Source organism: Podarcis pityusensis, assembly GCF_964106645.2.
Source record: "Podarcis pityusensis genome assembly, chromosome: Z".
Lineage (NCBI taxonomy): Eukaryota > Metazoa > Chordata > Lepidosauria > Squamata > Lacertidae > Podarcis > Podarcis pityusensis.
The window spans coordinates 33,272,386-33,285,591 of record NC_138044.1 but is presented as its reverse complement, the minus strand read 5'-3'; the positions used below and the strand labels follow the sequence as shown (position 1 = coordinate 33,285,591).

Sequence of the window (13,206 nt, the reverse complement as noted above, 5' to 3'; positions counted from 1 at the left end):
TATAGAAGCCACCAGCCCTTCTCTTAAGGTCTTCACAAGGGAGAAGCAAACAGACATACTCATGGATATTCATGTGTTGTTTTGGGAGTGGGGGGAGAGTAAAAGTCTGATGGTATTTTGAGCCAGGGTTTCAGCCATAGGACGTTAGGGTTGCAAAGGATATTGGAATACCCTTGGTCCAGCCTTCTTCAGCCTTGAGTCTCCAGGTGTAGTTGGACAATTCCCACCATCATCCCAAACCATTGGCTAAAGTGGTTGGGGATGATGTAGTCCCAAAACACCTGGAGACCCAAAGCTGAAGAACTCTGATATAGTCCAACGCCATCATTCTCAACCAAAGCCAAGTGTAAAATAGTGATGTGGAGGGAAAGGGAGAAGAGCAACACGGTGTAGTGGCTAGAGTGTTGAACTAGTGCCCGGAAGCCCAGGTTTCAAATTCCCACTCAGGCATTAAAGCTCAATGGATGACCTTGGACAGTCGCCATTTCTCAGTCTAACCTACCTTGCAGGGAGAGGGAATGAACCATCTACACTGCTCAGAGCTCCCAGGAGGAAATGTGAAATGTAAATATAATAAAATAATATTTCATACTAATAATACCACCTATGGATACGTTTTAGCCCAAGAAATAGGTTATCGTACCAAATCTGAACTCAATGTCTTTTTACACACAAAGGTCCACTATTTTTCAGCCTGATTTAGAATAGTTAAAAAATGAATTTTTTTGTTGTTGTTGCCACTGCTGCTGCTGCTGCATGATTTGGAGTCAGATCTATAGCAAATCACCCAAAGGTCTGCAAATAGAGCTTTGTCTCCTTTCTGCCCTCCACTGGGGTTGCCTATTTCCTTCCGGTTCATTATCTGTTGCTGCAGAAGTAGTAGTAGCTATAACAAGAAACTGCCGATCTCAAACGTTAGCTATGAGCAGGTGATAAACATCCAGCTTCCGAACGCGTCCGCCGCTCAGGACTTTCCCACAGTTTTAAAAGCAGCACACCCACAACTGTCTCCCAAGGCAAAATATGAGACTGAGAGCACACACCCTCTTCGAATGATCCAGCAAGACATTTTGATGGGGACAAAGCAGTGCTTTTCCTCCAGAATGACTCACCACGACTAGAGCGACATGCTTTCAGCTCCACCAACCTGACAGTGTTTTGTTTTTTGGCTTTTTGACCGCTTATTTTTTTTTAAGCAGACCACCTCTTTTTTTCTTTTTCTTTTTAATTTTTTTAAACAAAAGCAAACAATTTTTAATGCACTGTGGTCCAGCAGTGCCAATTAAAAGAAGAGAAAGAGAGGCTAGGCCTTTCAGGTAGCTACGGGGACGGTGGTGGTGTGCGTCTTGAGGGAGCCATGAGGTCATTCCTTTAGGCAAAGACCCCCTCTTTCTCCAACTCAGACTCATATGAACATGGGAAGCTGCCTTATTCTGAATCAGAATAAGCCATCTAGCCTTTGGCCATCTAGCCCAGTATTAGCTGTGTGGACAGGAAGAGGCTCTCTAGGGATTCAAAACAGGGTCTGTTTTGATCCTATTCAACCTGGAACGGTTTGTATGCAAAGCAGGTGCGGTACCTCTGACCAAGGCTGCATATACACCATAAAGTACATTTATAGCACATTGCTTCCCCAAAAGAATCCTGGGAACTGTAGTCACCCCACAGAACTACAATTCCAAGCACCCTTAGCAAACTACATTTCCCAGGATTCTTTGAGGGAAAAGCCATGTGCTTTAAATGTATGGTGTCCACACAGCACCAGACATAGATCCTGTGCTTTTCATGGCTACACAGCGGCCAGAATATCAACTGGTAAAGCTTTCCCCATCCCTGTGCTACCATACACAGGATTCTCAGATGTAGGAAGCAGCCTTATATACAGAGTTAAACCTTTGATCTGTCTACCTCAGCAGTGTTTATGCCAACTGGCAGCAGCTTTTCTGGGTTTCAAACAGGAAACTCAAGTCTTTCCCGGCTTCTAGCTGGAGATTCAGGGAACCTGGAAACTTCTGCATAACTCAAAGGTTACAGGGACTTGGGATGAGACCAGGAAAGTACTGACAGAACCTGTGTTCAGCAATTGCAGAACATAATCTCATAGGCCATTCCAAGTGAATAGATCCTGGGAATTATTACTCAGATGCAAGCATGCATCGGATTTTGATATGTGTCTGTCAGTGTTTTTGTAGGCTAGAGCCTACATCAGATACATGAGGTGTGTCCTTAGCTGGAAGAAATTCGTCAATATGTTTATTTTGTATACATCTCAGCTTTGCATAGAAACATTTGAGACTGTACCCCTTGCCTTTCACCGACTTTCTGACTTCTCTGTTTACCATTTTATTCCTTTATGTGTATCTGTCTGTGTATCCACTTCACACATCTGATGAAGTGAACTCTTGTTCATGGAAGTCTATGTCACAGCCCTGTTAACTTCCCTATGTTTCTCATGATCATGCCACAGCTGCTCATGGGACGAGCATGCAACTCTTCCCCACAATCTAAGATTTAGTGCAACACGGCAGCTTGTTAATCAAAATGACAGGTAATGAGGTATAAATGGGAGCATTAGAAATGGATACAATAAACCCCCATGTCTGAACACAGCCTAAATTTGGGAAAAACCTTTTTTGGGACCAACCAAATTGTCAGGAAAATGTGGCAATCCTTCAAGTTAGAAGCCGGAAATGACAAACCAGGTATTAATTTGGGGAGGAGCAGCCATGGCTTCTTCACCTCAGAACCATAGGTGTGTGACTTCATACCTGTAACACCTGGGAGGGACTCACGTCAGCCTGCAATCACCATCTTGGAACCAAGCCTATAATTTGGCTTCATGGTTACCACATCCAGCCTAATTTCTGCACTGTTTTGGTTTTCCTTCATTCCCACCTCCCACTGCCACCCTCCCTGCTTTGTATAATACCTCACCTGATGGGAGAATTCAAAAAGTTGCCACATTTTTGTGGCATTTTGGTTGGTTCTAATAAAAGTTATGACCCAGCTTTTGGATTTTATTTTTTTCCCTTATGGACCAACCTTGGCTACATTTGTCTTTTATGTCACAAAATAAGTGTTAAAGTCTTTAAGGTGCCACAAGACTTTTTGTTATTTTGGGGAATCCGGGAGCCTCTCGTCATCTCACATGAATGATCCAGCCCCAAAACATGCTAAAATTTGCATCCCTCTGTCTTTGCCCACTCCTCCCAAGGCCCCATAAACTGCCTTGTGCATTATGCTTTCAAAGCTTCGTTCAACCTGGAATGAAAGGGAGGCGAAGTCCGCAAACAGAAAACTTAAAGAATGGCTCTTTGACGAGTTCCATATGCTAAGAATAGTACTGATGGCAGCTTCACTCCATTCCCTCACCAGTGAGAGAGGGAGGGGGAAGACTGAAATTGAAGGGTAGAGCACAGGGCAAATAAATGAGGGCTAAATAAAGCACAGGGTAAAAGCAGGCAGAGTACAGGACCTTCCCGGCTTGGCCAGTCAGAGGAATGCTGGCCAACAGGGCTGGCAGGACAGAGAGGGAGAACCCTAATGATTTTGTACTTCAGGCTTAAGCTGGAGAAAGAAGAAGCATTTGGCATGAAGAAGCTGGCTTGCTTAAATGAACCATTAGTTGCAGCAAACCACAATCCTGGAGTCAGACACAGGAACATGCTAACTTTAAGGGAAACAGCAAGTAAACACTGCTAAAGTACACCTGGCCACGTGGAAGAAAGGAAACACACAACACTGGGGCTTGCCTGGTCTTGTTCCAACCTGTGCATGTTCCACTAAACCATAAACAACATCACTGGCTTCAAGTTAGTTCTCCAGCCCAATTCAAAGTTTGAATTCTAAAATCCCCAATGATCTGGGGCCAGCATACCTACAGATCCACTCCTTTCTCTTACGTATATTAAGGCTGCAATATTACACACTTTTACCTGGGAGCAAGTCCCATTGAACTCAGTGGGGCTTTCTTCAGAACAGACATGCATAGGATTGTTTGATAAGGTGTGGGGCTTTTTTGTGTGGAGGCTCTGCTCCATGGGCTCTCACCACCCAACTACAGTAGATGGGTACATGGGACTCCTCGTCAGGTCCACTGCAACTGTGGGACTTCCTTTGCAGGGACACATTTGCCTCACTCCTTCCCTGCTGGCTTTCAGGTCACCACCCAAGGCAGTTAATAATAATAATAATAATAATAATAATAATAATAATAATAATAAAATTTATTTATATCCCGCCCTCCCCAGCCAAAGCCAGGCTCAGGGCGGCTAACAACAAACAAATAATCAAACAATCAAATAATCCAACATTCTAAAACATTTCATTATAAAAATTAATTAAAATCAAATTAATGGCAACCGTTAAGCAAAGTTCTGTGCAGGTTGCCAGAGGAGGGAGTCAGGCTGGGCCCTGACCAAAGGCCTGGTGGAACAGCTCTGTCTTGCAGGCCTTGCGGAAAGATGTCAGGTCCCGCAGGGCCCTAGTCTCTTGTGACAGAGCGTTCCACCAGATTGGAGCCGCAGCCGAGAAAGCCCTGGCTCTAGTTGAGGCCAGCCTAACCTCTCTGAGGCCTGGGACCTTCAGGATGCTTTTATTTGCAGACCGTAGGTTCCTCTGTGGGGCATACCAGGAGAGGCGGTCCCGTAGGTACGAGGGTCCTAGGCCGTATAGGGCTTTAAAGGTTAAAACCAGCACCTTAAACCTGATCCTGTACTCCACCGGGAGCCAGTGCAGCTGGTATAGTACTGGATGAATGTGATCTCGCAGCGAAGACCCCATAAGGAGTCTCGCCGCGGCATTCTGCACCCGCTGGAGTTTCTGGGTCAGTCTCAAGGGCAGCCCCACGTAGAGCGAGTTACAATAATCCAGTCTGGAGGTGACCATCGCGTGGATCACAGTGGCTAGGTCAGGGCGAGAGAGATAAGGGGCCAACTGCTTAGCTTGGCGGAGATGAAAAAATGCCGCCTTTGTTATAGCTGTAATCTGCGCCTCCATAGAGAGGGAGGTATCGAAGATTACACCCAAACTCTTAACGGACGGTGCTGGCACTAATTGCACCCCCGCAAGAGATGGGAGTTGCCCCCCCAATCCCATATCGTCCCATCCCAGCCAGAGGACCTCTGTCTTCGAAGGATTTAACTTCAACCGGCTTCCACGTAACCATCCAGCCACAGCTTCCAAACATCTGGTCAGTGTGTCTGGGGCCGAGTCAGGATGGCCATCCATCAACAGATAGAGTTGGGTGTCATCGGCATACTGATGGCAACCCAGCCCAAAACTCCGGACAAGCTGGGCGAGGGGGCGCATAAAGATGTTAAAAAGCATCGGGGAGAGTATCGCACCCTGAGGCACTCCACACACCAAGGAGTGGCGGGATGACAATTCCCCCCCAAGCGCCACCCTCTGTCCCCGACCGGAGAGAAACGAGCTCAGCCATTGAAGGACTGTGCCCTGGATCCCCACGTCGGCAAGGCGGTGGTCCAGGAGTTCATGATCGACCATGTCGAAGGCTGCTGACAGGTCTAGAAGAATCAGCAGCCCCGACCCGCCTCGATCCAGCTGCCTGCGGAGATCATCTGTTAGAGCGACCAGAGCCGTCTCGGTCCCATGACCAGTGCGGAAGCCAGACTGGAATGGATCCAGAGCCGATGTTTCATCCAGAAACCTACCAAGCTGTTCAGTTCTCTTCCAAGGAGTTTTCGGAGTGTCCTGGCCATTTTAATTTGTAAGGAGTGTCATGCTTTTGCTGCTTTGGTTGGCTAATAATAACAGATGATGATCTGATAGTCTGCATCATTTAATTGCAGCCAATTCATTGTAGTGATTAGGAGTGTGCAGACTAGGACCAGGGTTCAAATCACCCACTCAGCCGTGAAATTCACTGGGTGAAGTTGGGCCAGTCACTATCTCTCTGTCTTATCAACCTCACAGGGTTGTTGAGAGGATAAAATGGAGTTCGGGAGAATTATATACGCTGCCTTGAGTGCCTTGGAGTGTGGCAAGTAACAAAACAAAAGTATTTTGTTAAGCTGCCTTGGGGATTATAAAGCTGGTAGATGGCAGGCTACAAAGCAGCCTTCCCCAACCTGGTGCCCTCTAAACGTTTTGGACTACAACTCCCATCAGCCTCCAACCCATGCTGGCAGCAGCATGATTGCAGTTGCAGCCCAAAATATCAGGAGGGCATCAGCGTGACAAAAGCAGATATAAATGTTTTTAATTAATAACATAAAGCCTTGCGTCTTGAGCAAGGAAAACCACATCTGTCTATAACAATGAATGTAAAATTTATGCATGTTATTTCTCTTCTGCACTGTGTTCCACAACTACCACATTCACAGCAGCCTCCAAAGTTTGTGGGGGGTGGGGTTCCAATGTGAAGAGCATTCCAAAAAGAGCTCCCCACCCACTTCCCTTCCTGCACTCAAAGAGGTGGAAGAAGAGCAAAGCAGAGACTGGGGTGGGGAGTGGAGAATGAAACATCTGGACAAGCAGAGGCAGGGTTAAGAATTACAGCCTTTGCTGACACCCACCCCCCTGTTTGACTCATGGGATCAAACCAGCTTCCTTGCTATGCTGCCTAAAGGAGGCAGCCAACGACCTTTCACCTTGGAAAGCAAGCAGATTGAAAACAGCAAGTTCCCATCGTTACAGAGTGCATATGATTCTCTGAAGGCAGCTGGGATGTGCTCGCAAGGCAAAAAGAAAGTATCATACTTTAAACCAGGGTTTCCCAAAATTGGCTCTCCCCTGTTGCTGGACTACAACTCCCATCATCCCTAGCTAGCAGGAACAGTGATCAGGGATGGTGGGAACTGTAGTCCAGAAGCAGCTGGAGACGCAAGTTTGGCGAACCCTGCTTTAAACAGTCAGGCTTTCTGCAAAGAATCCTGGGTACTGTAGTTTGTTAGGGGTGCTAAGAGTTGTTAGGAGACCCCTATTTGTTATGTACTGAAGTTCTCACCCTGGGCCAACAGGGGGATACTGTAGATAGTTATGCAAATGAAGGATCGAAAGTGACGTTCAGTGATTGGATAGTTTGTATGCAAATGAAGGATCGAAAGTGATGTTCAGTGATTGGATAGTTTTAGAAAGTTGCTACAGTTACGTTGTTCTGGAGCTCTATATAAGCAGGCTGACTGAGCTCTTCAGTTCAGTTCTGTTCTGGCCTTTGAATAAACAAGAGCTGTTTGAGGAATTGCTGTGTCGTCTGATATGTTCGCCCACAACTTAACACTATTCCCCTCAAAGAACTTCAATTCCCAGTTTAACAGTCAATCCCTCTTCTCCATGAATTGTTGCTCTGTAAGGGGAGTAGGGGTCTCCCAACAACTCCCAGCTCCCTTAAGAAACTAGTGTGAAGCAGCTTTTCAAAACTCTGGAGTTCTTCTCCCTTCACTTCTGGGGTCCCACCTGAAAACATTTGGACAAGACCCTTTGGAGGTGATTCGAGTAGCAGGCTGCTCACCTTTTACCTGCTCCTGCACTGCCACTCAATTAACCCATCAGTCCAACTTGCATCTCAGTCTCTGGCCCCTCCACTACACCTGTGTCTGAAGTCCTAAAGTAGTATAAATGATGGAGGGTCAAAGTAGACATGATGATACATTTGCGAGGGTGGTAGTTCAATGGGGACCATCATAGCTCAGGGACAGAGCACCTGCTTTGCATGCGGATGGTTCCAGGTTCAATTCCCAGCATCTCCAGGTAGGAAAAGCTCCTCATCTGAAACCCTAACAGCCACTGCCAGCCAGTGTACACAATACCAAGGCAGATGGTCCAATAGTCTGACTTTGTATAAGGCAGCTTCCTATGTGATTGGATCTCCTGCTGTTTTGTTTCTTAACTTGGGAGACATTCATGGAGGGAGGTCTAATTGGATCAGGACAGCAGCACCGTGGGAACAAGAACTTTTCTCCCCACAGTGGGACTAAAAATATCTTTGGAGAATAAATTCTGCTTGTGAAAATGGCATGTGGAGTGCGGGGATTAAATTGCCTCCTTCCAGCACTGCTGCCCCATTCAGTCCCACTGCCCCCATCGCATGCAGGCTAGGTTTTGCTTGTTTGCGTTGGGCAATCTGGCCCCATGTGCACCATGTGTCAATTGCACCAAGTGTGGGACAACCAAGGGCTGTGCATGCTTTATGCTTCAAAAATCACAGCCCCAAAGTGCAGCATCTTCTGCAAGTCAATGAATCCTGCAGCTTTCCAGTTTCATAGCGAAATTGGTGTTTCAGCCCTTGCAAAGACAGGATTGGAAGTGGGGGCGGGGGTCCCTGTTCACTCATGGGTGGGGAACCTTTGTCAGAGCAAGAGCTGTATTCCCTTGCAGACAGTCGTCTGGTAGGCTGCTTGCTAGTGGTGGGCAGGGTCAGAGGATAGAACAACAGGTGTGACAGGTGTGGTTCTTACATTTCTATAGTGGTCTACATTATAGCTGCAAAAAAATTCAAAGGTTCCTACACACAAACACCACACACACCACTTGTGTCACCCTCCAGGAAAGTAAAAGGCATTGTTAACAAGGGCACATTCCAGCCAAGCAAAAGCACAGCACCGTGAATGGGGATGTGGCCTGGAGAAGGGGCATGGCCTAGTGAGAGTCTCGAGGGCCAGTTAGATATGTCTAGAGGGCCGTATTTGCCCCCCCCCCAGACCTGAAGTTCCCCATTCCTATGCAATGATGCTAGGAGTGCTGAATGGCACTTCCAAATGGACAGATGAGTTTTCAGTATTCTGAATGGCACTTGGCCAGAGCTATCATCAGGCTAGCAGTGGCAGACTTTGGGCTCTCAAATTTCAGCACCACCCTGTGTGATGCTAAAATTGGGGTACCCTCTGCGTTCCGTTCTACAGCATTGTTGTGATGGCCCGTGCAGCACAATGGCCAATGTGGCCGAACAGGTTGCACTACCCTAAAACTGCCTCTGAGGCTAGAATTGTGTGGTGGGATAGGAGAGATGAAATAATGCCAATATATTTCACACCTGGCTACCAATTTGCTTCTTTGGTTTCTGATAGTACATGGGTAAAAGAGTCTCAAAAGTCCAGGGCAAAAATTTTCATGGCCCTCTAGCAGATATGGTGGCTCATTTACCAGAAGCAATGTATTTAGCATTAACTCTGGAAGTATATACTTGATTCTGACCAAACACAGCTTCCTGATGTATATTTTGCTCTGGGACGCTTAGTTTAGTCAGAATCAAGTATACATTCCCATAGTTAACGCTAAATACAGTACATTACTTCTGGTAAATAAGCCAACATAGTCACTAGAGGGCTGTAAAGTTTTGTGTTCCAGGCTTTTTAGACTCGTCTACCCATGTACTATTTGAAAACAAAGGGGCACATTGGCTGCCAGATGTGAATTTTCTTCCAGCTCTCCTGCCCCACTACTGAGTGTCAAAGGTCCAGGGCCCCACTCAGCAGAATGAGCAGGAGCAGCAACCTTAAGAAGCATAATAGGGTGCTGTATCATTTATGGAAGATGTTACCGTACTTATGCGAAACTAATGCACCATTGAATCTAATGCACAACTCAATTTTCAAAACCTTGAAACCAAAAAAGTATTTGCTGGCGCCATCAAATCTAATGTGCACCCTAATGCACACCATAATTTGGCCAAAAAAGGTGTGCATTACATTCAATTAAATATGGCATTGCTTGTTTTCAGGACACACACACACAGTAACTTGCAACAGCCTTTTGCTTTCTTCTTTCTAAGGTAAAGGTAAAGGGACCCCTGACCATTAGGTCCAGTCGTGGCCGACTCTGGGGTTGCGGTGCTCATCTCACTTTATTGGCCGAGGGAGCTGGCGTACAGCTTCCAGGTCATGTGGCCAGCATGACTAAGCCGCTTCTGGCGAACCAGAGCAGTGCACGGAAACACCGTTTACCTTCCCGCTGGAGCGGTACCTATTTATCTACTTGCACTTTGATGTTCTTTTGAACTGCTAGGTTGGCAGGAGCAGGGACCGAGCAACGGGAGCTCACCCCATCGCAGGGATTCGAACCGCCAACCTTCTGATCAGCAAGTCCTAGGCTCTGTGGTTTAGACCACAGCGCCACCTGCATCTCCTTTCTTCTTTCTAAGCTCAGAGCTTATGACTGCAGTTCTACACAAAGAACCCTCCAGCTCCCTGCTGGGTAAAGCTCCCTGCTGAGTAAAGTTGAGGGGGGTGGGCAGGGGGAGGGAATTAGGAAGCTGCCTTATATGGAGGCAGGCAATTGACCCTTCTAGCTCAGTAATGTCTGCACTGACAGGCAGTGTCTCTCCAGGATTTCAAGCAGAAAGTATTTCCCCAGCCCTCCCTGGAGATGCCAGGGACTGAACCTGGAACCTTCTGCATGCAAATCAGATGCTCTACCTCTGAGCTACTATAGTCCTTCCCTAGCCACTGCTTCATCTAGCTTAGTACTATCTACAGCAGGAGTTTTTCCGGGAGTTCAGGCAGGAGGAATTCCCAATGCTACCTGGAGATGCTGAGGATCGAACCTGGGACCCCCCTGTTTGTGAGGCAGATGCTCCACCACTGAGCTATATGGCACCTTCTCCAAACAAAGTTGCTAGCACGGCTCACCTGATGAGAGGACCCAGCAACACAAGATGCATGAAAAGGATAAAGGGCTGGTCACTAGTCAGGTCCCGGTTCACAAAGATGAGGGTAAGTTGGTCCATGACGGCAGGTATCAGCATCAAGAGGAGAGTCAGGGAGAGCCAGAAGACATCATTGGAGCAGCTGTAGGCATAGCTCACGACGCAGGCAGAAGAAATCTCTGCACAGTAGAGGAGGGTGATAAAGGCGATCCCTATGGGCGGGTTCACCTTGGTCACAGTCTGGGATGCGACTCTGCGCACTACGTGGCGGGGTTGGTACCCTGCCACCCTGGGAAGGACCTGGTCTGACCATTCCCCACTGGAAATGTTACACACAGTGTCCATCCTGGGGCCCACTGACCCTCCAGTCCAGAGCTGATCTCCTCCAATGGAGGCTTTGGGATCCTAAAGAGGAGGCGACCAGTAATTTTGACCCAAGTTCCTTTTTACAGACAACAGTCTCTTTCCACCAGCAGGTAGTCTGTCTCTGCAAACAAACCAGCACATGCACCACTCTGCAAGGTTTCTCTTTTTTCAGACTCCAGCCTACAATATGGAGTGAAGAGCGGGCGATTAAGGGGTCCAGCTCCAGCAGCGTTCTTTCCCCTTTACACCCGCACCCATTTGCGGAAGGGAAGAGAAGCGTAAAACTGAGACCCCGGCAACCGAGTTTCTACGGCAACCGGGGCGCGGCTTCAGAGGCTGTTCTTCCAAAACGCCAGAAAACTTAGTATGGCTCTTTCCTAGAGACAATGCCGGGAAGCCAAGCGCAAAGGCGACCCTAGACAGATCCAGAAATCAGCGAGTCAGATGACTCAGAAGGAGAAAGGAGGCTTCGATGAGGTCAAGAACATTCACACGAAGAAACCCAGGCTTGATCCCGGTGGCTTCTCCGGCATCGATCCTGCAGAGGGACTTCGTGTTTCCAGCCTCCAAAGAAGTCCTGAGTCCCTCGCCACCGATCCAAGGCGAAGAGGGTCTTCCCAGAAACAGCCGCTGTTTATTTCCTTCGCTCCAAAAGCCACGTGGGAGTTCCAGCACCCTCCGGCTCTAAAGCGCAGAGAAACCCGAAGTCCCTCGCTTTTTAACTGAGGGAGGCGTGTCTCCCTTCTCCGCTGAGAAGAAGACGGCGGCGTCCGCAGTCACTCTCACTCCGCCAGAGCGCGCTGTCGCCGTCGGGGGTCTTCGGGCCAGCTCAGCTCCGCTGAAGGGGAAAACAGAAAACGACAAGAAGTCAGCAGCGGAGGGCGGGGGCGAGAAGCAGCCCAGATGCCACGACGAAGGACGTCGGGCTGGAGGCGTCGGCGATCGCTTCCTTCCAGCTGTCTTGCTAGCGACCGATCCGTGCGCTCCGCGAAGCGCACGAATTGGCAGAGCAAGCAGAGGGAAAGGCTGGCCAGAAAGAGCCCCTTTGCGCAGCCCGATTGGGAGCCAGACGTGAGATTTCTCCCCTTCTCCGTCTCGCCCCCTGCGCACTCGCTCGCCCTGTCTGTTTGGTCTTATCTTGGAAAACAGGTGTGTCTGCACTCGCTGTTGGCGGCAACGCTGGGTCCTAGTGCACGCCTGCTACAGGGCAGAGTTACATTCCTTAAGACGCCGCCATCTGCAACTCCTCGCTTGATCAGCAGTAGGGTTGTAACTTAACCAGCGGCCGCCCTTTCTTTCTGACGGAGGTCCTGACCTGTGCCTTTAATTGCTGCAGGCAGAAATTCAACAGATGTGGCTATCCCAGCATAGGCATGAGATGGAGAAGTTTCACCTGTTGAATTTCTGCTACACTGCTGCTAAAGGAGATTGGGGGGGGGGGAGTGCCTTTCAGCCTCTAGCTTGTGCACCTATGAACATTATCAGTACTGAAGTGGGAGAGAAAAGCAGAAGAGAGCCAGGAGGCCTGCTCCATCAGATCAAGGCTAGGCTGAGACTTTTCAGGTCACAATTTAATCTTGCTGTAGACTGCAGGGAGGGGAAATGAATTTCTTAACCTGATGCAAATGGCCTGATTTGTTTTCCCATGCCTGCAATTCCTGCAAGCTCCTTTTCAATGAAGCCACCCTCTGCGCGCACGCTGTAATCTGGGTGTGCAATGGATGTCTGAAATGTACACACCTCAGCTTAGCCATGGCTTACATGTTCAAACTGGGTGGAATGGCTAAGAGAAAAGGCATCTCAAGAAACTGAAGGACACAGGTGGATTGTGGCTAAACACATGTGTAGCTTCAAATGCCAGAGCACATTGGAATTGGAGTAAACAGTAATTGGGTGCACAGCCTGAGAGTCAAAGCATCTTTTTTCCCTGTTTTGCCACAGTGGCCAACCAGGTGTCTCTGGGAAGTCCATGAGCAAGAAATGAGGGTAATAAAACCTCTCCCAGTGTTGTTCCTTAGCAACTGGTTGTTGTTGTTGTTGTTGTCACCATCATTTTAATTACATTTACACCCCACCTTTCCTCCAAAAAGTTCAATGTGGTGTACATGTGTCTTTCCTCCATTTCACTCTTCCCATCAGACCCTACAATCAACCAGTGGGCATCATTGCTGAGTGTTGATTTCAACCCACATGCAGGTTTTGCAGTGGCCCGCAAAGCCCACTTTCTGCCCAACCAC

At 48.1% G+C, this 13,206-nt stretch overlaps 1 protein-coding gene across 2 annotated transcripts in view; it reads right to left on the bottom strand.

The window, feature by feature from the left end:
- The window catches only part of XKRX (XK related X-linked), a 43,654-nt gene that overhangs the window by 14,945 nt on the left and 15,503 nt on the right, over positions 1-13,206 (bottom strand). For both annotated transcript variants that reach the window (XM_080990497.1, XM_080990498.1), the window contains one exon: positions 10,587-11,807. In XM_080990497.1, the coding sequence (XP_080846623.1) occupies positions 10,587-10,948 (362 nt within the window). In that variant the 5' untranslated portion in view covers positions 10,949-11,807. The remainder of the gene's footprint in view (positions 1-10,586; positions 11,808-13,206) is intronic.